We start from the raw sequence: 26,648 nt of genomic DNA, 5'->3' as shown, positions 1-26,648 counted from the left end.
TTCTTTAGTCAGACGAAAGAGATTCCTTGTCATCTGCCATTCTGGATGTTTGGTGTCACTCAAGTCTGGAAAATAGAGTTCAAATTCCTATTTCCAAAGTTGAAGGTGGCATTCCACATTGAACTTAATCTCGCCCTTCAGTTCAATTTGTTTTTTCTCAAGGACAGTATCAAGGTTGGAAAATGAAGCTGCGTTTCCTTTTTGAACTCGACGATGCCACAGTCCCAGTGTTGCTATGAAAAGCTGGATGGCATCATAGTCTTTGATGCGATTAGTAGGCTATTCTTGCCCTGCAGGAGAAGATTTAAATTATTAAGGGCTTCGAAAATGTCCACGAGGTAGGCCAACTTGATGACGCTAAATTCCGAAAAACGCTTCTACAACTTCCGCCGACGACGATTGGCGAAAGAACTCGCTACTTGGAATCTTCATTTTTAAAAGAGTCTTTCTTGCATTGGAAAAAAGCTAAAGGTTTAATTTGATGGTCAAGGTGTTTTTTTTTTCAAGATGACGCTGCGAACGAATTGGTCTCAAACCGTCGTTGCTCAGATTTTGAAAACATATGACGCATTGTTGTACAACTTGGTCTTTTACTATGGCGTCTTTTAAGCCAAATTTCAGATAGGCTAAGTTTTGTCCTACTTTCTCTTTTTCCCCACTCATTTTATGTCAATGGAACTGATTAATTAAAAATAAACCTAATTAAATCAATGCTAAAATTAAAAAAATAGTTTACGCATGGTACTATTGTAGAGTTGGGGATACTGTTGTACTTCTAGCCTCTGTCACTTGTTGATCAGTCGTTGCTATTATTATTACAACTAAAGCTCGAGGCTGCTGTGTCAGAAAGCCATTGTGTTACGAGAGTTAAGGTGTCGCGCAAACATTTAGCAACGTCTAACTAAATCATCACAAAGAATGCGAGATGTGACAACAACACGCTCTACAAACACTGTGCCACTGTAACACAAAGTTTCATCTTCAACAATCGACTGTCCAGCGTAGTTGTGAAGACATGTTTATTCATCATTCATGCAGAGTTTTTCAATTTCTCGCGCCCCCCCCCCCCCCTTGTGAGCCTCACACGCCCACCAAGGGGGGCGCGCCCCCAAGTTTAAAGAACCACTGGTGTAGGCTATAAAGTCTGCCGCTTAACGGGATCACCATCGACGCAACGTAACAACTGAATAGTCACTGCAGACAGTGAAGAGAAAAAAGTGTTGTTGGCAAGTAAACGAACAGGGTGAGGAGGAGTATTTACTTTATGAAGCAGTTTTGTTGTAGGCTTGATGGCGCAATCCATGCCACACATTTTACAATGTTACCTAAAGCTTAATGATTAATTTCAGATCTCATTTCTAGCTTATTAATAGATTTTAGTCATTTATACTGCTTTGACAGTTCTCTATGCAGGCTATTCACATGGTTCAAAGCTAGAAAATTGTTGTGTTAATTCTTCGAAAATATAGCTTATTAATGACTAACATAGCCTAAAGTTGTTCAGCTGTTGTGCAACTGAATATTGAGATTTTTGCAGGAATAAGTTAACAGTAAAATACCTAATAATGAAATCTAAAAACTTTAAAAGTAATCACGCTTTAGAAATTCTGTCAATGTTGAACAATGACAGAATCAAAATGAAAAACTATTGTGATGTCACTTTAACAGCTGGATCTAATGACTTTCCTGGACACAAATGTATTTTTGGAGTGTTCTCAACATTTTTCTCGAAAATGTTTTCTGTTGAAATGAAGGAAAAGTATGAAGGAAAAGGAAATGTCCAAGGAGTGACTGAAGAAACACTTGAAGCTGTTTTAAACTTTATTTACACTTGTGACATCACAATCACAAGTGAGAATGTGTATGACTTAATAGAAGCAGCTAATTACATGGGGATTCCCCACTTGAAAGAATTTTGTGTGGAGTTTTTACTTGAGGAAATTGATGCAACAAACTGTCTACATATTAGATCGTACTCAAAGTTGTATAATCTTGACAAACTTGTAGAAAAAGCAAATTTTGTGATTGCAAACAACTTTACAAATCTAATCAAAGAGAAAGAATTTATTGAGATGAAATTCAAAGAACTCAAAGAAGTTTTTGAAATCGAAGATAAACAGGTGACGTCTGAGGAAATTGTTTTCCATGGAATGATTGAATGGATCAAACATGACGTCGATGCACGTAAGCAACACTTGACTGAGCTTTTCAATTTATTGAAACTTGAAAAATTATCTGGAGATTTCTTGCGTGATGTTGTCAGCCAAGAAGAATTGATCATGAATAACAATGAATGTCTCAAATTGTGTTTTAAATTAACAGTATCTCGAATTCCAGTTAAAGAAAACTGTGAATCGGTTTTTGAACAACAAGAACCCAGCCAGATTATTGCTTTTGTTGGAAAGCAAGTGTTGAAATATGATGTTACGAAAAAAGAAACTATCAAAGTTCCAAACACATTGTTTGATCATAGTCAGGGTTCAATTGCGAGTCACAAAAGGAAAGTTTATGTCATAAAAGGGTGTGATACTAACGCGGTGGAAAGATTAGACCTAGATAACCAGGGGTCAGGTTGGAAGGAATTAGCTTTTACAAATATAAAAAGACGTAAAGGTTCTTCTGCAGTGTTCAATGGTTGCATTTTCAATTGTGGTGGCGCTGTTGATGCTTCACGATCTGGAGAGTGTTACTACATTGACGAGAACAGATGGAACAGCATTGATGACATGAATGAAGGACGTCGTGACTTTGCCTTGGTTTCTACCACTAGAGGAATATATGCAATTGGTGGTTTCAATAATGATTTCTTATGTTCAGTTGAATATCATGATCCTCGCCAAGGTGGTTGGAATATTGTTCCTTCAATGAAAGTTGCAAGGTCTGGTCTAGCAGGTGTTGTTCTCAATGATCAAATATACGCAATAGGAGGTAGGAACATGAATGGATACCTCAAATCAGTCGAACGGTTTGATCCACGAAATCAAACTTGGTGCAATGTTGCAGAGATGCATTATTCTAGATCTTTTCATGGAGCTTGTGTTTTAAATGGGAAAATATACGTTGCTGGAGGAATATCAGATGCTGTTGAACTTTACGATCCAGAAAGGAATGTTTGGGAAATTGAGGCAAATGTCCATGAATTCAAATACGTTCGATTCATTGTTGATATTTAACTTGTGTCGGACGTTTGTTACATAAGTTGACAAACTAATTTGATTTTTTTACGGCATTAAATTCTAAACCAATCGAACTTTGGTTTGATAATTTGTTGAAATGCTATACAAAGTATGTTGGTGTGTTTTAATTTGTAGTTTGTTATTTGATAAAGCTTTGGTAAAGACTTTGCTTTGTTGAACCATAGAGAAATATAACATAGTAACCTTACCGGGATTAACATACTTTTTTACACACAAAAAATATAACATAATTAAAATAAACTCAAACGTTTTCGACACGTACGTGTGTCCTCATCAGGAATTAAATCTGCAATATAGACAAAATGAAAATTTGTAAGATAAATTTGACTTTGCATTATAACTGTAACGACACTCTGGACTGAAAAGCACAAACTGAACAAATGACAGAAGAATGATTACGAGTAAATTATGTGGTGGGAAACAGATCACATGAGATGTAAACTGCAGGCATTGGACAAACAATTAGAACACACACAAAAGGAACGATGAGCCACAGGCGAATAACTGACGGTTGAGAGATGGATTGTTACGTGTGATTCTTAAGGCTTCCATGATCTTTATAGTCTGAAAATCAGATCTGCCTCGAGAGATGATTTTAAATTGGTCGATCGAGGCATTGTCAGTACACGTTTCACAAGAGGCCATGTGCTCTTTAATTGCACTTTTAGTTGTAAGGTTTAGGTTTAAGTGCTCCCCGGCCCTTGTCAACAAATGTCTGGTTTACATACCAATTTATGTCTGGATTGCGTCACGCAAACAACTAAATTTATACACAACATTCGAAGAAAGAGCAAAGGGGGCAGGCGACTTCAGTTGAAAATATTGGTGTACTTTAATTGTTTTATACACAGGATGAATGTCACATGAAAATTTCTTTTTTATAAGTTTAGCTAGGTTTTTCGCAAAACTTGTTGAATCTTTTCCTAGAAAGGATATACTAATAAAATAACTAAAATCTACTTCTTCAGGCGTGTCTTTTGGTTCATCAGCCATGAAGGTGTTTAGGACTTTATTGAAAAAGTGGGAAGGATATCCATTTAAATAAAACATGTTTTTCAATTTCTTGATTTCTTTCTGAAACAACTGGTCATCAGAACGTACCAAATGAGCACGAGATAACAGACACAAGATTAAACCAGATTTCCATTTGCCAGGGCATGGAGCGTTATAATTTAAAAGCAAGCCAGTGTTGGTAGGTTTTCGCCAAATCCAGGTGTCAAAACAATTGTGTTTAATTTCAATTTCAACATCTAAAAAAGCGATGGTATCATTAGATTTTTCAAGTTTAAATTCGATATTTTTATGTTGCGAATTCAAAAGGTTTAAAAATTTTGAGCACTATTCATCATCATCAAAAATGGAGAAAATATCATCAACATAACGTAAATACAGTTTGGGATAAAAATCACTATCAAATTCAAATATTTTGGCTTCGATGTGTGCCAAGAAAAAGTTTTCCAGTGTTGGGCCCAATGGGGAACCCATGGTGACGCCATCTATCCGTTGAAACAAACTATTGTTGTACAGGAACATGCCTTCTGTGGCTAAATGTAATAATTTTATAAAGTAATTTTTCGTAATGGTTGTGTCTCTGTTTACTAACGTGCCTCTGAAAGAAACTATTACTATAATTGCTGACCATATTTTTGGTGCAAACCAACCTAATCGACAGCTCTGACGTGTATGAATGTATACATTGATTTGTTATGATGTGGTGACTGACTATACAAGGCTTATTGTCTTTCACTAGCATCCTGATGATGCCATGAACCCAGGCTACTGTTTTCAATGTGGATATTATTTTAACAACTTTATTCACTTTGTTTGTTATATGGCGCCAATCCCTGAATGATGCTGTCAAAAAAACCTGACCGGCAAACCACCTGGTCTTTTATCTTTTTGATTATCTTTTTTCACATGTACTGTATATGACACCACACTGAATTACGCAACTGATAAGGCATTCAAGTCTAGTGTACGATTTACGGCACTGATGAGACCTTGTTCACGAAATTATGGCCAAGCTATCTGTTTCCGTATTGTGACATAGATTGTAGCGCAATCGTGACGTCATCATTGCGATGCACTGTCACGCTTGAGCTAAAATCTCTCCTTATTTTTTTTCTAATTTACTAACTTGTGTTTTCCAAACGTGTTTCGTCTTTCGTCTTTCTTTTACGATGTGTGAATCTAACGGACGGACGTAATTAAGAGTGTGAAGTGACTATTCCACATCACAATTGAACCCGTCTCTTGTTAACAATATACAATCAATCTTCACTCAACACATGTGGAACTTGAGTAGAAAGTTAGGAAGAAGACAGGTTGGATAGCAGTTCATACATAGCTGTTATCAGAAAGAAAGAACAGACCTCAAGGACGAAACAGTGGTGTCATGTTTGCAGTTATGCTTTAGTATTGCTTTTCATATGCTTTTCCAACTTATCTTCGGTGCTTTACTCGAGAAAGGAGACAACGGATATTACGATGATATGGCTTCAAAACAAAAAAAACTTTAAATAAGAGTTGGAAAAATTTAAGCAAGACAAAAATCAACATCAAGCAGATGCTCTAGCACAAGTATTAATGGAAGACAAATCTACTAAAAAGTTTTGGAGTCAAGTTGAAGTGCCTCAAGAAGTCAACTCTCTTTCTTGCACAGTTGGAGATGCAACTGGGGCTGAAAACATAGTTACAATGTGGAGAACTCATTACAACAGTTTGCTGAACTCAGTAAATAATTCCAAACATGAGAACGTTGTTAAAACTCATTTGAATAGAAACCTGGCAGACCATTATGGTAATGTCAGCAAGTTTTTATGTACCGTACTCCAGAGTCAGTTAGTCCATGAATCCATAAGCTTCCCTTAAAATTAAATCATGCTTCTGGTAATGACAACATTTTTACTGAGAACCTGGCTTATGCTGACCCAATGTGTACTTGAGAATATTTTTCATTATGTGTTTCGTCCATTGGTACCAAGCCGAACATATCCTCTCAACGATCCTGTTACTTGTTTGGGCACTCATGCTATTTGGGCAACATTGTGGGTACAGTCATTGGCAACTGGAGATGCGGCATGATTTGTCACATTTTGCAGACTTTGATTACAGCTACTGCTAGCGTTTGACTGACATTTTCTGAGATTTTTTTACTTTTTGCTATCTCCTAATGATATAAAAGCTTTTTGTTGTCTTGGGGAAGCAGTAGCAAATGAAAAAAAGCAAGTTGAAAAACGCTGAATCAGACTGTTATTGAAAAATTAACAGTCTGACTAAAATCTTCGAAATCAAATTTTCTTTGTTTTTCAAGATCTGAGGATCTTAAAACCTTTTGTGTCATCTGGGAAAACCAGTTAAGAAAGCGTAAAAATATAATTTTTAGAAAAATTTATTTAAACATTCGCCAAAATTAGCAAAATCTAGAAATTTCTGCAAAATGTGACAAATCAGGCCGTATCTTTAGCTTGCCATGGTAGCCTACAGTATACAAAATATCCGTGAAATAGCTGTGCAAAGCAAGAGCACTGGATAAAAGGGCTGGCCAAGTAGAGAAGTGTTATTATTAGCATTAGTTTTTTATTTCCCGGAAAACTTATGGGTGATCAGTGAAGAAATGGATGAACGATTCCCCTCAGACAAGTGATGAAAAAACGATACTAGGTCACGTGTCGTGTCAGACTGTAGAGACCCGGTACTAATTCTCCATTGTTTTTTACACATTTTCTATGTATTATTGGTGTTATTGAAGCCCACATGTTTGAAACAGAAATTGACTGATAAAGCCTAATTTTGAACAGTCCTTTTGAAAATGTGCTCTAAAAGCCCTAAAAGAGTGCTCTAAAATGGTGCTCTAAAAGCATTTTCCATACTTGTCTTCGATTTCTGTTTTGGACTTTGGTCTCACATTGTCAGTAACGGCAATTTTTACATAGATTCAATGAGTGCGCACGCTGGGTCAACGTAAAATATTAGTTTGCTGTATCAGCCTGACCTTACTGTCTATTAAACATTTGGTTTTGAAGTGTGTTTAAATATTTTGCTTTGGAGTTTTGCTTGCGGTTTGTACTTAACCAACTCTCACAGATGTTTTGTATTCTTATTAAACTTCTGCTTGTACACGTTTTTGAAGATTTATTTTGAACTGCTGACTTGGACTTTCGGTCCATTTGTCAAAAATATCACTTCTCCCGATCGGTGCCTTTGCAGATTGATTCAACGTCTGTGCCCTTTGTAGCCTATCAACGTGAAAGAGGATTAATTTTCGATGTATGACGTAATTTTTATTTCTGCAAGTCCTACTTTGATTGAATACTTTGCTACAGTTGCACGGCCTTCTTTTTTCTGGTCTGGAGATGCTACAAACACCCCCAGACAACTATAGTGTTACTCATTACAGAGAAATATTTTGACTGTTTCAATCGTGGTCCGAAATTTATTGTGCGTTTGAATTACCGTCTCAGATTATTGTTCGAATTATCATCAAAACAGAGATTGGGATCATTATTATTTGAGCTATTACAGAGAGAGATTTTAATTTTGAAGGAATTAAGATTCAAAGGCTACCTCTGGTCATTGAAGGAAAAGTTGCGCTCAGCAGTAAGTAGTCTGCTGTTATCGGGGTCATTTATTAATCTGAACTCAACCATCTGTTCAACTATCAACCAATTATATCTTTTATCGCTATAAAAGAATTGAAATCCCTGACCCTGCAAGACTATTACTTGAGTTTGGTGTATGACTGTTCCAATTCTCAATGCTCTTGTCGATCTAAAAGGAGCTATTTGATAAACATAAAATCATGTTCAAGCATTAATTTTTTCCTTTGTGGTTGGTTGGTTTTGAATCTTTATCCTTGGACTGAAAAAGCCTCTGATAAGTTATTCCTGACAGTTTCGTATACTTTTAGATGCTTTGAACCACTGACACACTTACTGAGATTGACAGACTAACGTTTCCGATTGTCAAAGAACACCCCAAGAGCTGAACTCAGGGGCGTTGACAGGGGGGTTTAGGTGGTACTTTTGGACCCGGGCCCGGAATATTTAGGGGGCCCGGATTTAAAATATTCCCCGCGACTTCAAACATTATCAAGATCTTAAAATAATCAAATCTAAAGGAATTGCCATCAGAGGTTAAAACAGCCACTTCAACCGTCAGATGATAAAGTACCGGGCCCCCTTCTGGGTATTGCGATTTCCCTAACCACGATTTTTTTTTTCAAAAATACGTACGAAATATTTTTCTTCACCCACTCTTTAATTCTGAATATATAAATATTTTTGGTGGTAATCACTTCTAGCTACTTGCATCTACATCATAGCCGTAGGAGATGAGGGGCAGAGGGAGACGGTCGCTACCCCACTGAAAAAAAATGTCGCTAATTTGGGCAAAAATGTCCAGTTATTTGGGCAAATCAATCTTACCACAATGTTTCGACGCCTCACCAGTTTAGAAACTTTACATATGATAGTTGTTGTAATTTATGAGATACATTAATATTTTCCAATAAATGTAAATGTATTATCACCGACTTTGAAAACTGTTGCATGTGGTAGCCTATTGTAATCTGGGCAGAATGATAAGTTTCGATTCGACAACTGCAAAATAGAACTGTAGAAAAGCACAGTTGGAAAACAGAGGTAAGCTTATTAATGATATTCACTAACATATAGGCTGCATTTCTTCATGGGTAAGATTTAAAAGCCTACTGGGTACTGGAAACTTTATGAGGCTTTTTGTTTTTTCTTTATATCCCACTAATGTACCGTAGTTGTTTGTAAAAATGTTTGGGCAAAACTATCCAATTATTGGATAAGTCAATTTTACCACGAATTATGCTATGCTCGCAAAACTTGACTTTATAGCTTATCATTTTTAGATATGGTCAAACAAAATAAGCATTTGTTATAAACTTTAATAATATTAATAATTAATAGTTGTGAGGCCACATACACACCACTTTTGTGAGCACTTGATCCCGGCCACTAACTATAGTTATGTACAAAGTGAAAAAGTATATTAAATTTAAATGAAAACAACTTGTAAATTTTCCTGTATTTAGTTTCATGTTTTTGTGAGCTATGGTTCAACTGCTATCTATATTGAATTTTTTTGCATAAACTGCTGTTTGTCTTTGCCAGTCCCAGGGTTGATATGCTCAGCTATTTACTATCTATGACACAGTATTATAGACTAGAGCAACAACAATCAAATATAAAGACACATGTTATGTTGTTTTGAATTGTCATCCAATTCATGCAGTTAATATATCAGGCAATGCAAACAGTGCTATTTTTGTGTCATGTTTTGGTAATGTGGTATGTGTTTTGTGGCAACGATTGAGTTTGAAGTTATTATCTGGGAGTCATTTTTCTTCAGTGCTTGTGATTTAAGTAGGCCTAGCTGCTTCATTGTGAAGTAAGATTATCTTTGTAAAGATCTTCTGAAAAAACCTTGACTATGATTTCATTGTAATATAATATCAATACTTTTGGTATCAAAAGTAGTTTTGTTCAAAGGTGGAAGTTTGATGCACATAGCATGCTGCATGATAAACTGTCAAATTCTTTTCAGGCTGTAGGATTTGAAGCAGCATGGTTTGATAAGTAAACGGATTGTCATTTTAGGTTTTTTCAATGCAAATTTACAAATATTGAGTCTTTGGAGTATCTTTAAATTGAAAAGATTGAGCTACTTTTGGTCAGGCCTTTTATTGAAGTTGGGCTGGAGATTTTCATAAATTATAATCTGGTGACATGAATATTCGGCAATTATTGTTATCCAGTTATTGGTGAAGTTTCAGTTCAAGTTTTTTTTGAATCCAGTTAGGCTTAATATACCGTATATTTTTTTGAGATACACAAGGATGTTTTAATTTGATGGTTTATTTAATTGGGACACAGACTATGAACGTAGATTAAAGTAAGTTCAGCCTTGTTTTGCTGTTGTACGTGTTTTTTTGGCTATGGCTATATTTACACTATATAGTGTAAGAATAGCCTCAGTATTGTTGCCAGATAAGGAATTCTGCCTTAATTTGAGCAAAGTTTAAAGCTGTTGAAAACAAAAACTTGTATTTGGAATTTTTTTTAGTCCTGGGCAAAGATCAAAACCCTAAACATATTCCTAACTCTAGCCCTTTCCTTAATCCTTCCTAACTTTAATCCTAACTCTGGCAACTCCTCATTGTGTAAAAACAGCCACTTCCTTTTTTTTGCTTGTGTTTCGTACATAGGCAAGTTGGTGACTCTCAGAGATTGTGAGTAATTTTGCATTTTTGAAAATCTAATATACGCAAAGACAAAATTTGGGCAAATTATGTTCGCCCCCCCAAAATGTTTTACTCTCCTACCGCTACTCTACTTTACAAAGAATTAATTTCAGCCGAAAACTCCAACAATTTTAACATACCGACGAAGATCATGATTGAGAGCAAGGATTTTGTGGTTTTTGGAGAAATCCCTAATTAGGCTATGCGTAATGGCACAGTTGGGGAAATTCGTGGATACGACAAATCTTTGAGAATATATTTAAATGATATTCCTCTTAATTTTCTACTTTGAACGGCATGTGTCATCCTCATTTTAGCAGCAATTTGTCGGTGAAGGGGGCCCGAAAATGAATGGGTACCGGGCCCGAGAAATCCTGTCAACGGCCCTGGCTGAACTGGAGTCGCTTGATCTTGTGTTTGTTTTGTGCAGAAATCCAGGCGCTTAAAAACTGAGCTATCGTGGCGAACGGGTAATGAATCTAATGCAGCTACTTCGGGTAATGTAGGCCTATGTCATTATTTATCACACAGTAGGCCATCTTGTCTTATGTTCACACCTTTTTTCTAATTCATGCTTTTCAGTTTTCAGTATGAACCAGAAAAAATTAAAATCATGTTTTCAGATATATGTGACTCGTTATGGCAAAACCGACAGCAGATTGAAAATCCGTTCTCTTAAACTAACCAGAAAGCATAGTTTTCATATGTGCTTCTGGAGTTTCATTCATTTTTGCAGGCCAGTGTTAAACACAATCAAAAATGTAAATATTTAGTTATATAAAAGTTACATCAAAACACGTCAAATTGGGAAACAACTTGCTGCAGACCTAACCGCCAGAGATGTTGAATCTACCTTTTCCAAGATCCTGATCCGATTTTGTTTCGACGAGTTCAAGCCCTGACCCCTGATCCTGTCTTGGTCCCATGGTTTTAAAAATTTAAAAGATTCTGTGCTGATCCTGCCAATTTTCAATGAACCTGGATCAAGGCGATCTCTATAACAGGCCTGGACACCACGCGCCCCCAGTCGAAAACTGGAGGCGGATGGTATAAATACACATTTCCTCAATAAGACTACATATTTTTGGAGTCAAGGTATTTTCTGCTAAGCATGGGTCAATAGCAACTATTTGGGGGTGATGCAGGTTGTTTATAACATCATAGAAGATTATAATATTTTGTTTGATTGATGCATTTATATAATATACCGAACTGTATACCTTGTACAACACATGAATGTGCCTTGCTTGTTGGCAGCACAAGAAAAACAGAGAATAACACAAAACCTTGAAACTACTGTAACTCAGCTTATTGCATTCCACATAGAACAGTAACAACCAAATTTATCAGAACACAAGCACCTATTAATTAATGCAAAAAACTTTGTACCTCAAACACCCAACATATATAACATCGCTTAATGCTTATTAACATCAGGGATATCTAAAGAAGGGGATATGAAGGCTTTTATTACGTCAGACAATAGAAGGGCTTTTGTTTATTGTAAATAATCTGTGTTTATCGTAAAATGACAATTGGGACCGATAGTAGTTTAATAAATCTTGTTATGACAACTTGCATTGCGCTATTAGCATCAGGCCTGGATATTGACAGCATGCTCATGGTTGCTTGTTAATTCAACTACTCATATACTTGCTTTAGATCTGGCCTACTGCAAAGACTTTGTTAAAAAAAACAGCTTACTGGCAACTTTTCAACTGACTTTGTAGACAAGTATTCTTTGAATATGCTCTATGTAACGTTTGCTAACTGTCTTCTGTAGCTCATTGTATCAGCTGCACTACAAAACTTTCTACGATTTTAAAAAGTACCACATGTTTAAAGCACTACAAACTACCGCCCTGGTAGTGTCACGAGAATAAGGCAATCGCTGCGAGCCTTATTCGGCATAACGCGCCCAGCTCAAGATCACGCAGCGCTGGTTTGACTCTCGGGGTCATATCATTTTTGGAGTAATTGATCTACTGAAGCTTGTAATGTAAAATTGTAATCCACAAAATGCAGAAAAGCATGGATTTGAAACTGCTCAAGTAGGCTTTTTGAATGAGGCAGCTTTATTTTGAATTTCCTATCTGGCCTGGTTACACTTGAAAATGACACAAGCTACAGTAGATCAATTACTCCAAAAATGATATGACCACGAGAGTCAAAGCAGTGCTGCGTGATCTTAAGCCGGGCGCTTAACCACTGAGCTAACAAGGCGGACTTACGCCTGGCCAACGCAGTTTTTGAAGTCAAGGTTATGTTGGTCAAGCAAAAATAGTAGGCCACACGCTTAGCCAAACGCAGCAGCACCAGTTTTCAAGTTAAAACAATAGAAAATTGATGATGCAGAAATCAGTAGGCTTAACAGCATCAAATTTTACGGTTTGAAGCAGTTTAACATCGCTTACCTTAATACGAGAATGATTCGTTCTTGATGAGATACATTTGAAGTTACATATACTATGATCGAAAAATGCTTGGAACTGCCTATTTCATTCAAAAATTTATTTTTTTTAAGTTGGTACACTATCATTTTAGTGGCAAAAATGGGCCCCCCTCAAACGTGGAAAAAACAAAAAACTACTCATTTTTCCTTTACAATGTTATGCTAGGGGGAAAAGTTGCCCGACTTTTCCCCTTTCGGAGCCCCTGGCTGTGTATTGCTATTGGATATGTGTAATTATAAATGAGTTGATGTCATGGTTTCTGTAACACTCATTGCAAACAGTGGTGGATTAAGGTTGGCAAGGGTCTTTACCAAAGCCCAGTCAGCCTTGCCCAAATTTGCAATGGATCAGAGTCGAAATATATTTTTTCTGATTTTGATAGTCCTGATGTTTTCAGGTTGAAGGTTTTCAATATTTTTTCACCACATGATAATTTTTGTAATGCGACCCTGATTGTAAGTAGTTTCTTATAAATTTCATGGAAACCAAAGATGTAAATTTTGAAACTTAATGTCATATAACATTGTAACATTATTGCATATGAGTCTTTGCTACTTATTTTTGGGATTGAGTTTTTTTGTCACATATCCATGATTGTTGCTTGCATATCCTTTGTACTAACTAGTTAGAAAGTATTTTAAGCAGTACTTAGTCAGTTTGTACCTATTATGTCTTAACACATAACTATTGGTGCAAATAGTTCAAATATAGCATTTTCACTTCTTCACGTTATATAGCTTTCAAACTAAAATGTCATTTTTTATTATTATCAGCTTATGTGGTTAAAATAGAGACAAAAGTTGCATTAGAACATATATAAACATGGACCTTCTGGAAATTTTAAGCCAAAAACCAACATTCTAGCTTAACCAGTTTCCAAGTTATGGAATTTTCATGAAATTTGACCCTCGGATGACCTTTAAAAATTATGGGCCACCTGGGTGTAGGTGGCACAAACCCAAAACCTTCTCAGAAGCTGGTTTTAGGTCCATACGCCACTTTTGGTTAATCTGATTTTTTGATTTGAAAAAAAAAATTTTTTTCACTCCACCCTATCGGACATGTTGTATCGTTCGGTACATTTAATCCTCCCCAATTCAAAGTACTGGGTATAAGAGCCAAATTTTTCAAAGTAAAAGAAAGTGGCGTCACTACAAATTTTCTCTTTCATTGTAACATACCGGTATCCATTATCCAACTAAGTAAACAATGGCTTGCAATTGATCAAATGATAATTTTTTTTCTATACTTGGCAATCCCTCACACACTTCCACTTCTGACAAAACCATTCTGTATAAACATAGATTGCAAACATGCCCTGCTGGTGCACATACAGAAGAAATGTCAATTCCCTAACAACATTGCCAAATAATTTCTCAAGAGGATCTGTTGAAAACTCACTGAACATATATAACAAACTCATGATCTGCTGATAAAAGGCTTCGAGCAAGATCAACTCGACCTAAGCAGTTATGATGAAAAGCTGAGCTTGTTAAACTGGACAACTGTTGTATTTATACTGGTTTTCTTTGAACTCTACCCATACATGCAACTGAATTAGCCAACTGTGTTAAAATCTTCAGCTGAATGTCATTGTCAGATCTTACAACATCTCTGACAGGATCCTTAAAGCACAAATTAGCTCCTAACCCTTTCACATTGACAATCGTCCAAAACTGAAGAAACATTTTTATGAACTTATTTTTGTGTTTTATCAACCAAGGTTTGTTTGAAATTGTTTCAAAATGTTTGAAAAAATACCTATTGACTTGGTTTCGATCACAGATTGTATCACCAATATGTGAACAGCACTGCTCAAGTTTATCGATAATAATGATGATTTGATCATATTGAAAGTCTGCTGTTAAATGATAAACTGGTATCATTTTTAATAACAATTTGTGACCGCCAAAAAATACTTAACCATAACTGCTAGAACAGTGGTTGCTAATTGTTTAGAATTATATTGAGCTTTCCAAAAAATCTTTCTTCCATGGTAAGACATACTAGGCTTGACATAGGCCTAGGCCTATATTTCGTTTATAGAAAGAAATACCGTACTTGCTTCTGGCAACTCTGCAATGTATCTAAAATAGTTTTTAAGTTAAAACCTTGTATATATATTATTAACTTTTGATGCAATTCTAGTAAGAGCGCGCTCTCTCTCTCTCGCTTCACTATCCTTGGGTAAGTGATACATTAATATTTGTTTATTTCCATCATAATCAGATCTGGCTCCAGTAACACAACACTTTCTGCCCAATACCGGTATCACTTATCACATTAGGGTTAGCGGTGTCTCTAAACTACAAAACATATACCCTTAACAGCACACAATTTAGACTAATTAGCTTAGATTCAATTTTAACTCATGTACTAAACATATCTAACACACTAGCCTGCTGGCTGGTCGCCTCAAGCTTTACTGCTAGGCTAATCTAGTTTCACACATAAAAACCTCAAATTCTCTGAAAAAACTGCAGTGCCTAGTTTAAATTTATTGTTATTAACCATATTTAGCTCCCTGAATAAAAATGCACTCGCAAAAATCAAAAGCACTTTGTGTGATAGCTAAAAACCTCGCTTGAACCATCCGCCTCCAGTTTTCGACTGGAGGCGCACGGTGTCCAGGCCTGTTATAGAGATCGTCTTGACCTGGATCCTGTGAAAATCTTTGCTAAGTGCCTTTTCCTACTACCAGTGTTGCCAGAGGCTTTTTGGATTTCCAGCATACATGACAAAATCTTGTTCAATATTTAGATGGCTGTGAGGCATAAACGTAGCAAAAAAACACAAAAAATACAAAACTACAATATTTATCAACTAATATACCGACTACTAACTTATATTGGCAACTCTGAATGCAATCATGTTAAAATAATAATAATAACAATATTTATATAGCGCCACATCCACAGTCAAACTATGCTTCTGGGCGCTGTACATGACAATAGTGATCATTAATACGGTACTTTCAGTCTTAAAACAAAAAGATCACACGGTGAACTTTGTCAGTAGAGGTCGCTATGAGCAAAACAAAAAGATATCACATAAATATGAAAACCCTGTTGCAAATTGACATAATGTTGGCTATGTACATATTCAACAAGCCAAGTGTACCTACAGTACATATTACTTTATAAGGTGAACAAATTTTTCTAAAGCAAAACGTGAGACCCATTTTATAACCAATAAGAATTGCATATTCACTAGCCTAGGTGGTGTTTTCACACAAAAACAAACTTGCATGCATTTCAATCATGCAATGGATATGAAAAAGTGGAAGGATTTGATATTGGATGAAAGTCCAAAAAGAGTTTTTTATTCACCATTGTGTCAAGACTTTTTCCATACGCGGGTGATTGGCTCTACTCGCTTCACCAGAGCCTCGTTTGCTTAATGGAAACATCTTCCAGCGTTTCCACGTCTGTACCGCGTTACTAGTGTGAAATAAATTATTATTTTTAAGTCAAGAAAAATAATCGAAATTAGATATCAAAAATATGCTGATTGTCTGTTAATTTCGAAATTTTTCCCTCAATTTTCCAAACATCCTCATCTGAGTTATAAATTTCCACAGCATCTAATCCCCTTCCAACGATGCAGATTTTTCCATTTAAAACACGAGCTCCATGATAGCATCTTCGATAATTCATCTCCGCAACATTGCACCAGGTTTGGTTTCGTAGATCAAACCGTTCGACCAAATCAAGTGTTCCATTCTTGCCGTTGTATCCTCCTATTGCGTATATTTGATCATTGAGAACAACACCTACGAGATCTTGCCTTGCAACTTTCATTGAAGGAACAATATTCCAACCACCTTGGCGAGGATCGTGATGTTCAACTGAGTTCAAATAATCGTTGCCATAACCACCGATTGCATATATTCCTCCGCTGGTAGCAACCAGAACAAAGTGAGAACGTCCTTCATTCATGTCATCAATCTTGTTCCATTTGTTTTCGGCAATGTTATAGCATTCTCCAGATCTTACAGCTTTCCATCCACCACAACCGTAAATGCGACCATCGAAAACAATAGAAGCACCACAACCTCTCTTTACATTTGTGGAAGATAATTGTCTCCAACCTGACGCTTGGTTGTCTAAGTCTAATTTTTCCACTGTTTTAATGTTCATTCCACTTATGGCATAAACGTTCCCTTTGCAACTGACTACTGAGCCTTCGCTATGATCAAATAATGTGTTTGGAAGTTCAGTTGCTTGTTGTTTTATGACGTGATATTTCCACGCTTGCTTTTTATAAAGACCTAAAAAATGACCTTCTGATTTTAGTTGCTCCTCATTAGGCTGATTGTTTTGTTGAACTCGAAGTCTAGAAAGTGTTGATTGAAAACACATTTTAAGGCATTCATTGTTATTCATGACCAATTAATTCTTCTTGGCTGACAACATCTTGCATGAAACTTCCAGTTAAATTTTTAAGTTTCAATAAACTGAAAAGCTCAGTCAAGTGTTGCTTACGTGCATCGACGTCATGTTTGATCCATTCAATCATTCCATGGAAAACTATTTCCTCAGACGTCACTTGTTTATCTTCCATTTCAAGAATTTCTTTAATGTCTTCAATTTTCAATTCGTTGAAATCTTTCTCTTTGATTAAACTTTCAAAATTGTATGAAATCACAAAATTTGTTTCTTCAACAACTTTTTCAAGATTATACAACTTTGAGTACGATCGAATTTGTAGACAGTTTGTTGCATCAATTTCCTCAAGTAAAAACTCCACACAGAATTCCTTCAAGTGGGGAATCCCCATGTAATTAGCTGCTTCTATTAAATTGTACACATGCTCACTTGTGATTGTGATGTCACAAGTATAAATGAAGTTTAAAACAGCTTCAAGTGTCTCTTCAGTCACTCCTTGGACATTTCCTTTCCTTTCATACTTTTCTCGCATTTCAATGGAAAACATTTTAGATAAAAATGTTGAGAACACTCCAAGAATACATTTGTGTCCAGCAAAATCATTGGATTCAGCAGTTAAAGTGACATCACAATAGTTTTTCATTTTGATTCTGTCGTTGTTCAACATTGACAAAATTTCTAAAGCGTGATTACTTTTATAGTTTTTAGACTTCATCGTAATTTTTAATGATAGCCTCACTGTTTCTTATTTTGTCTGAAAAATGTTAATAATCTGTGTAGTCCATGTTAGTTACACACGAATGCAGCCAAATCGTAGGTTCAATAGCTCAATTGGTCAATTGGTCAATTGGCACCGATAGCTCAATTGGTTAGCGCGTCATTTCTGGAACGAAGAAGCTTCAAGATCAAGCGGCGCTGGTTCGACTCTCGGGGTGTGCGCTTGAGCAATGCACGTTAAGGACTGCTCTCCATTCAGCGGCATCTAATGGATGGAATAGTTCCCGGCAACAAGACTTCAACAATCGGAAACTTCACTCTGTCAATCTCGGTGACCGGGCCTGCGTCAGTGATTCAAAGCCTCTACAAGTATGCGAAACTGCCAGGATTAAGCTCTGCAAGAAGCTTTCCCAGTCCGAGGATAAAGATTCAATCAATCAATCAGTCAAATTACAGTATGTTAGCAACAAATTGTAGCCAAATATATCAACATGGTCGTCTACAGAGCAGCAGACACATTTAACTAGCCCATTTCCTCCTGTTATTAGAAGAGCGGTTGTAAACTACAGAACGATGACAACAAGTCCTTGCATGCCACTCTGTAGGTCTGCGACCTTAACCCTATTCGGACTAACGGGTAGACGGTGTTAGATTTTCAACAGGTCCTTGATAGGCCTGCCTTTCGTTTTACCGCATTACTCCCGTTAATTTGTGTATTCGCCACCTAGCGTCGTTTCCCCTTCATTGTTATGTTATCGCTCTTTGCAAATGGCAACACTCACCACGAGATTGTCTATGGAACTTTCGAGACGTTTTCGTTTTTGCTGCTAGTTTGCCAGCTAACCGAACTTGTTAGTTACTGTAGTTTGTGACTGAAAGTTGATTGATTGATGTTTATGCTTTGTTAGCTGCTTCTCTGTTATGTATTTCTACAGGACTTAAGTTTGACAATTGTTAGGGTGATCCCTATTTTTCGTGTAAGCTGTCTGATTCCATATTTGCAGCTCAATATCTCTCAGAGTTCAACTTACTGGTGAGCTTATTTGTGATGTAATAATGTCTTGTATAACTGAATGTTGACTGTCTACCGTAAACAAACGTAACGTATCTCTGATGTGCGTAAATTGTTGTTAGGCTAATACTTCAAACTTAAATATTGCAGAGTCAATCACTATAGAATCCTTCGCGTACAAGTGCATCATTTGGCATTACTGATCCGGTCATACTACCGGTATGTTTGTTATTCTGAATTGTATGATCAATTGATTTGTGTCGTGAATTGTGGATTTATGTTTACTACTGAATTATTGACCAATAATTTGTCAGCCTAATGGAAATTAATTCTCGTAAACCGATCTTAACTAGGCCAAGTGAATTGCCACGTTTCTTTGTTTTTTAATGATTATTGACCTAGCGCTATGGTTGTACGGTACGGTAGCCTACGTAATAATTGTGTAAGGTAACATCGCGAATTTATTTATTCAGTGCGTCATTGGCCAACCTGTGGAACTTGTGTACCGTACAGTGGATTGAGAACTGTTTGTCAACAAATTTGGTACGTTTATCAGTTCGACTGTTGTGCTTGCTGAATTGTGACTAGTGTCTTATGTTGTGTTATTTCTTGACAGAAAAACCGTATAAACTTCATTGCTGCGAAGCAGTCATTGGAAACCGAGTGATTTCTTCAAGTTGGCGTGCTTTAACAGTTGCTCAGTCCTGCCGGGTGGATTAGGAAAATCGTGACGTCACCGGCGCAATTAACTACCGCACCTGTTGTGTTCGCGTCGCACACAACATCGTTTTTCAAATTTGACATCAAAGCTTAACCATCTTTGAACTGAAGCTGATTTCGTCAATTGAACCAAACTGCTGATCTTCACCAACCTGACGATCAAATTTGCGTTTACTTACCAAGTTCCCATCAGTGTTACGTGACATCTCTCATTTGCTGAAGTTAGCTTATGCTGTTACGAAGCGGATTTGCATACACAGTTATGGATTCCAAAGCCGAAGCTATTCTACAAGCAGCTGATACTTTGAGAGACAGCTACAAGCGTGGTGAACAGCTGATGAGCAAACGTGAAAACCTCACAGAAGTACAGATTATCCTGTTAGAAATTGATAAAAATTATGCTTCTTTAATGGCGCTTTGTGTCGATGTCCCTGACAATGAACAAATTCCAGGAGGTCTTTCAACCAAACGGGATTACATTCAAGGTAAAGAAGAATTTGCTGATAGAGTCAAACAGTGGTTCTCGGAATGCGAGAGGACAGACACTAAAACTCCTCCACTACGCTCACATCACTCGTCCTTGCGTACTCATTCTCACCGCTCCAAATCCGGAAGCATTCGGTCATCGAGTACAATGTATAGTTTGCGTCAACGTGAAGCACATGCCAAATTGGAACTAGCTCGTTTGACAAAAGAGCAGAATGATGCCAGGCGACGAGAGGAAGAAGAACTAGTTCGTATGGAACAGGATAAAGCTCGCTTGTTCGCTCAGTTGGAGCAGGATAAAGCTCGCTTTGAACGTGAGAGAGCCGAAGCTGAAGACCTGCGTCAAATTAAAGCTGCCGAAACTGAAGCCGCACTCTGGCAAGATGATTCTTCTTCGATTATCAATGTTGGATCAATGACACCCGTACGATTGCCACAGCAAACCTTCACTCACAAAGACACACACCTGGAACCTCTGCGTCACGGTGATGAGCGGCACAAACAAGAACCAACTGCAACGTCTGCAAGAATGCCAGACCAAAAGGTAAATTACCCTTGTTACTATACTAGCCGACAACCTGATCTTTCAGAACGACTTCTACCTAAACCAGATGTTAAGAAATTCTTTGGTGACCCGCTCGATTTCTGGGCTTTCTGGCACCGTTTTAAGTCCCATATTTCTGATTGGTTGACACCCGACAGGAAGATGTCTTACCTCATGCAGCACTGCTGTGATGCAGTCTGTGAACAAATAAGGCACCTTGCCGACAGCAGCAAAGGTCACAACTGCTATGATGAAGCGTGGGAAGAATTGAAACGGAGGTATGGCCAACCTCACGTTATTGCGCATGCTTGCGAGGAACGCTTGAGAGCTGTTACCAGAATTTCTCACTACGAACCCGAACAATTGGAGAAGTTGTCCGTCCTGTTAAAAAGATGTTGTTCATCATTGAGCTCAAACACCGAAGCTTCGAACTTGGCTACCGTACAGTTTATCACCTGCCTTGCGAATAAGCTGCCAGTGTCTTTGAAAGAAAAGTGGGTAATTGAAGCTCTGAAAATCAATGATGACACTGGAAAAAGTGGCTGGATTCCAACACTTTGCTGACTTCATAACAAACGAATCTAGGATTGCCAATTCAATCTATGGCGTGAAACTCTTTTCATCAAATGTCGACAAACTTAACAAGCCTGACACCAAAGGGAAACAAAAGGCTGCACTGTTTAACGTAGTGACAAACCCTACTGAAAGATCTGGACAGCTCCGAATTGGCAACAAGCGACTCATACAATGTATCCTGTGCGATAATACACATTATTTGCAACACTGCAAAGAGTTCAAAGCCCAATCCGTCACTGAACGGGAGCAATTTGTAAGGAAGAACAAATTGTGCTTAAACTGTCTTGGACCAGATCACATACGTGCCGACTGCAGAAGCCGAGGTAAATGCACTGAATGCGGAAGCTCATCACATCATTCTCTGTTACATCGGTACTTGGTCACAACTGGAGAACAAATCCAGAGACGACACCCCAACCCCATTGCTAATAGAAGAAATGATAGCCAGCCAGATGATCCCGGAAGAAGACCATCAGAAAGGAACACAAATGAAGTTGTAGAAACCTTCCATTCCAGAACCAGCAACTCGGCAACTTACTTGGACATCGTTCCCGTACGTGTGACAGGAGAAGGAAAGGTAATACATACTTATGCTCTCCTAGATTCAGGTTCAAACCGCACCTTTTGTGAACAAAAACTTGTAGAGATGCTTGAACTGAAACCTGAGCCATCTGGTGACTTCCAGGTGCAAACACTGTCTTCGAGTGGACCATATTCCTTTAATTCTTCAACTGTATCGTTGAAAGTTCTACCAGTAGTTGGCGGCGAAGTGCAAGAACTGACAGATGTGATCGTCGTTGACAAGATACCTACCAAGCCAACTCCAGCGCCTTCTCCGGAGTATCTGCAAACGCACAAGCACCTCCAAGGCATTGACTTGAAGCAACTGGACCATGGTACAGTTACACTGTTGATCGGAAATGATCATGCTGTCGCCCACCGATGCATTGATAGCCGCTTTGCACCTAACCCGAAGCAAGGACCTGATGCAGTCAGGACACCCTTAGGCTGGTTGCTTAGAGGTACTCGACCAAAGGAGACAGGCTTAGATAATTTCGATGCTGAATCCGACATTTCAAATTTTCTTGTCCGTGACACGAAGCAGAACCCTGCTGACCAAGCTTCAAGGGGCATGACGGCCAAAGCCTTGTTGAATTCTGGGATGTGGCTCAATGGTCCAGATTTTCTGAGGAAACCTCCAGAAGAATGGCCCAATCAAACTGCTCAGAAACCACAATTTGAAGATATCTTTGCTGCTTACAAACCAAAGAGGAAAATCGAAACCTTTACCATTTCTACAACTGAAAGCCAAGGAACAAACAGGCTAATCTCCTACTTCTCATCTCTGCGCCGACTGAAACTATCAGTAGCCTGGTTCCTGAGATTCAAATCGTACTTACTGATGCGCATGAAGAACGAAACCCAGATTACACTGAAAGGACCAATCAGTGTGCCAGAACTTGATGAGGCAGAAATTGAGTTAATCAAATACGAGCAGCGTCAGAGTTTTCCAGCCTGGATCAAATCTCTATCCAAAGCAAAACATCCAAACATGCCCAAAGCCAAGAGGATCCCACTCGAAAAACTCAGCCCTGTCCTAATGAAAGATGTTCTACGTGTTGGCGGAAGAATCGACAGATCCGACTTACCGTTCGAAACGCGACATCCTGCTATCATAGCTCCAGAGCGCCACTTAACGGACTTGATAATTGAACATTGTCATACTAACGAATCGAAGCACATGGGTGAAAGCCATACACTGAACAATATTAACCAAAAATACTGGATAGTTAATGCCAAAGTTGCGGTTAAAAAGGTACTTGCAAGATGCCTGCCTTGCCGACGAAGGACCGCAAAACCTAGACAACAGCTCATGGCAGAACTGCCAGAAGCAAGGTTACAAATGTCACAGCCACCATTCTCACAGACTGGCGTTGACTTTTTTGGGCCGCTGAATGTCCGAAACAGACGAAGTGACATTAAGAGATACGGCTGCCTTTTCACATGTCTCACAACTAGAGCCATTCACTTGGAAGTGGCACCAGACCTGACAACTGGCGCATTCATAAATGCCCTACGGCGTTTCATAGCTCGCAGAGGCCCCATCAAGAAAATCTTCTCTGACAATGGAACCAACTTTGTGGGTTGTGAAAGAATCTTGAAGCAAGCCATCGATGAGTGGAATCAGAACCAGATCCACCAGAGCCTTCGACAACAAGGAATAGAATGGTCATTCAACCCCCCAACAGCCAGCCATATGGGCGGAGCCTGGGAGAGAATGATTCGCACAGTACGTCAAATTCTTATGAACATCTTACCAAAACAACCACTCGATGAGGACACATTGCACACATTACTTCTTGAAGTAGAAGACATCGTCAATTCAAGACCACTCACCGATGTGAAACTGGAAGTTGATGGCGACTTACCCCTGACACCTAACCACTTGTTGAAGTTGAATTCTTCATCGAATTTACCGCCAATGTTAAGCTGCGACAGAGATGGCTACCGACCAAGTGATCGATACCGCCATGTGCAGTTTCTGGCAGACACCTTTTGGAAGCAGTGGGTTAAGGAATACCCACGATCTGTGATGTCAAGAGCAAAGTGGCTTCACAGAAAGGAGAATATCCGAAGAGGAGATATCGTCCTTTTGATTGATGACTCTGCTCCCAGACAACGATGGCCACTAGGCAGAGTAATTGCAACATTTCCTGATCGTCACGGCGTTGTTCGTTCCGTAGAAGTGAAGACTGCAACCGGATCTCTGAAGAGACCAATATCCAAACTTTGTGTAATTGTCCAAAGGGAAGAAGATGATCCAGATGAAGATGAGACACCAATAGACACCGTTGAGATTTTGCTGGAAGATCAGAGCGATGAGGAAGAGACTAAAGACTGAACTGTTACATGACAATAGACTGTTGAAAAACTTTTATTCATGAAAAGAACGAGCCAGTTTGGCCCTTCTTTGGCCCGGGAGTGTTAGATTTTCAACGCATTACTCCCGTTAATTTGTGTATTCGCCACCTAGCGTCGTTTCCCCTTCATTGTTATGTTATCGCTCTTTGGAAATGGCAACACTCACCACGAGATTGTCTATGGAACTTTCGAGACGTTTTCGTTTTTGCTGCTAGTTTGCCAGCTAGCCGAACTTGTTAGTTACTGTAGTTTGTGACTGAAAGTTGATTGATTGATGTTTATGCTTTGTTAGCTGCTTCTCTGTTATGTATTTCTACAGGACTTAAGTTTGACAATTGTTAGGGTGATCCCTATTTTTCGTGTAAGCTGTCTGATTCCATATTTGCAGCTCAATATCTCTCAGAGTTCAACTTACTGGTGAGCTTATTTGTGACGTAATCATGTCTTGTCTAACTGAATGTTGACTGTCTACCGTAAACAAACGTAACGTATCTCTGATGTGCGTAAATTGTTGTTAGGCTAATACTTCAAACTTAAATATTGCAGAGTCAATCACTATAGAATCCTTCGCGTACAAGTGCATCATTTGGCATTACTGATCCGGTCATACTACCGGTATGTTTGTTATTCTGAATTGTATGATCAATTGATTTGTGTCGTGAATTGTGGATTTATGTTTACTACTGAATTATTGACCAATAATTTGTCAGCCTAATGGAAATTAATTCTCGTAAACCGATCTTAACTAGGCCAAGTGAATTGCCACGTTTCTTTGTTTTTTAATGATTATTGACCTAGCGCTATGGTTGTACGGTACGGTAGCCTACGTAATAATTGTGTAAGGTAACATCGCGAATTTATTTATTCAGTGCGTCATTGGCCAACCTGTGGAACTTGTGTACCGTACAGTGGATTGAGAACTGTTTGTCAACAAATTTGGTACGTTTATCAGTTCGACTGTTGTGCTTGCTGAATTGTGACTAGTGTCTTATGTTGTGTTATTTCTTGACAGAAAAACCGTATAAACTTCATTGCTGCGAAGCAGTCATTGGAAACCGAGTGATTTCTTCAAGTTGGCGTGCTTTAACAGTTGCTCAGTCCTGCCGGGTGGATTAGGAAAATCGTGACGTCACCGGCGCAATTAACTACCGCACCTGTTGTGTTCGCGTCGCACACAACAGACGGGTTTCGTCCATACCTAAAACTTTCATCGATTACATAAAAGTTACTGGCTCAAATTAGCTGAAGTTTTATGACTTTTCCTAAAAATTCTTCTTCTTTGTTTTAGTAATAAAATGACATTTTTATGTGGTAGCCTATAGTTTTTTAGTTATCAGCAGTTTTTGACACCCTACTCCTAAAATTGCCAGGTCATCTGAAAAACTTTATCATCTTGTACAAGCAAGTTAGCAAACATTTGTATTGTTTTGTGCCTTCCAAGATTTACTGCGTGACCTACACGACTACTGACCATTTCGGATTACATGCATGACTGGATCGTGTGCCTTTAACGAAGATATTAACGATTTCAGGAGATTATGACGGAGACATCAGAAAATTTTTTAAAAAAATGACTAATTTTAGCAAAAAAGCAATAGCAAAAAACTGGTAGAGTATGTGTGTCCACTTAAAATTTTAACCAGTTTGTCAATAATTTTGCTTTACCTTTGCGAAAAAAATAACCTCGTAACGTTTTTATATCAAAAGTTATTAGCAAATGAAAGTGTGGATGGAATAAGTCCACACGTCAGGCCATTACCTCACAAAAATAGCTTAGTCCGAATAGGGTTAACAATTTGCGCAAGAGATGGGCTACTAGCATGGAACCCGTATTATCTAAGAAAAAAAAAATGTGTAGGATACATAGTACTGCAAATAGGACACGACTGTTTCAAGCTCTGATCAGTGTCTCCATCTCCAAATGTACTAAACAGAACGCCTTATTAGCATATAAAATAATCTAATGTGCATACATATTAGGCTATATAAGAAAAACAAAGCTCAGAGCAGTGCCGAGGCTTCTGTGTGCGAGCTAGCCTATGTGCCGTATCTCTGAACCGTTACATCGTTTCACTCGCTAAGTTTCATAATCCCTGGTTTCATAGCCGTTTTACGTAACGTCAACAAATATATTTCGTGTCGAAATATAAATAATTCTTTGCATTGGCAATAACGCCTTTGCAAACTTTTATCTGCTGCAACCAGTGCACTCTCCCGGTGTTAGGGTCTTTTTAACCAGACTAGCCTACGGTAAACTTAAATGGCTGTTAATTTTATCCGAACGACGTTTTTGCTTTTTTTTGCGAACTGGGTCTTTCGGGGGCTTCTGTGCCTATCCCTTCTTTACCATTTAATAAATA

At 38.1% G+C, this 26,648-nt stretch overlaps 4 protein-coding genes across 5 annotated transcripts; 2 read left to right on the top strand and 2 right to left on the bottom strand.

Moving 5' to 3' along the window:
* The first annotated feature begins 1,637 nt into the window (after window positions 1–1,637).
* Window positions 1,638–3,173, top strand: LOC145783653 (kelch-like protein 12). Its single transcript, XM_082595538.1, has one exon. It carries the CDS (start codon window positions 1,638–1,640, stop codon window positions 3,171–3,173), a length of 1,536 nt encoding a protein of 511 aa, XP_082451664.1.
* A 13,238-nt stretch (window positions 3,174–16,411) lies between these two features.
* LOC145783652 (kelch-like protein 23) lies at window positions 16,412–17,284 on the bottom strand. Its single transcript, XM_082595537.1, has one exon. It carries the CDS (start codon window positions 17,282–17,284, stop codon window positions 16,412–16,414), a length of 873 nt encoding a protein of 290 aa, XP_082451663.1.
* Window positions 17,285–17,300: 16 nt separating this feature from the next.
* On the bottom strand, window positions 17,301–17,954 carry LOC145783651 (kelch-like protein 12). Its single transcript, XM_082595536.1, has one exon. It carries the CDS (start codon window positions 17,952–17,954, stop codon window positions 17,301–17,303), a length of 654 nt encoding a protein of 217 aa, XP_082451662.1.
* A 3,974-nt stretch (window positions 17,955–21,928) lies between these two features.
* LOC145783255 (uncharacterized) lies at window positions 21,929–25,685 on the top strand. Of its 2 annotated transcripts, none has more exons than XM_082595073.1 (2): window positions 21,929–24,705; window positions 24,835–25,685. In XM_082595073.1, the coding sequence occupies exon 1, from the start codon at window positions 22,013–22,015 to the stop codon at window positions 24,266–24,268; it is 2,256 nt and encodes a 751-aa protein (XP_082451199.1). In that variant the 5' UTR covers window positions 21,929–22,012; the 3' UTR covers window positions 24,269–24,705; window positions 24,835–25,685. The 2 variants fall into 2 exon arrangements, with proteins under 2 accessions (XP_082451199.1, XP_082451198.1); XM_082595072.1 differs by having other exon boundaries at window positions 21,929–25,227; window positions 25,301–25,685.
* Window positions 25,686–26,648: the final 963 nt, after the last annotated feature.

The sequence above is a fragment of the Aplidium turbinatum genome, chromosome 14 (assembly GCF_918807975.1).
Source record: "Aplidium turbinatum chromosome 14, kaAplTurb1.1, whole genome shotgun sequence".
NCBI classification, from domain to species: domain Eukaryota; kingdom Metazoa; phylum Chordata; class Ascidiacea; order Aplousobranchia; family Polyclinidae; genus Aplidium; species Aplidium turbinatum.
This window is presented reverse-complemented; position numbering and strand designations above follow the sequence as displayed.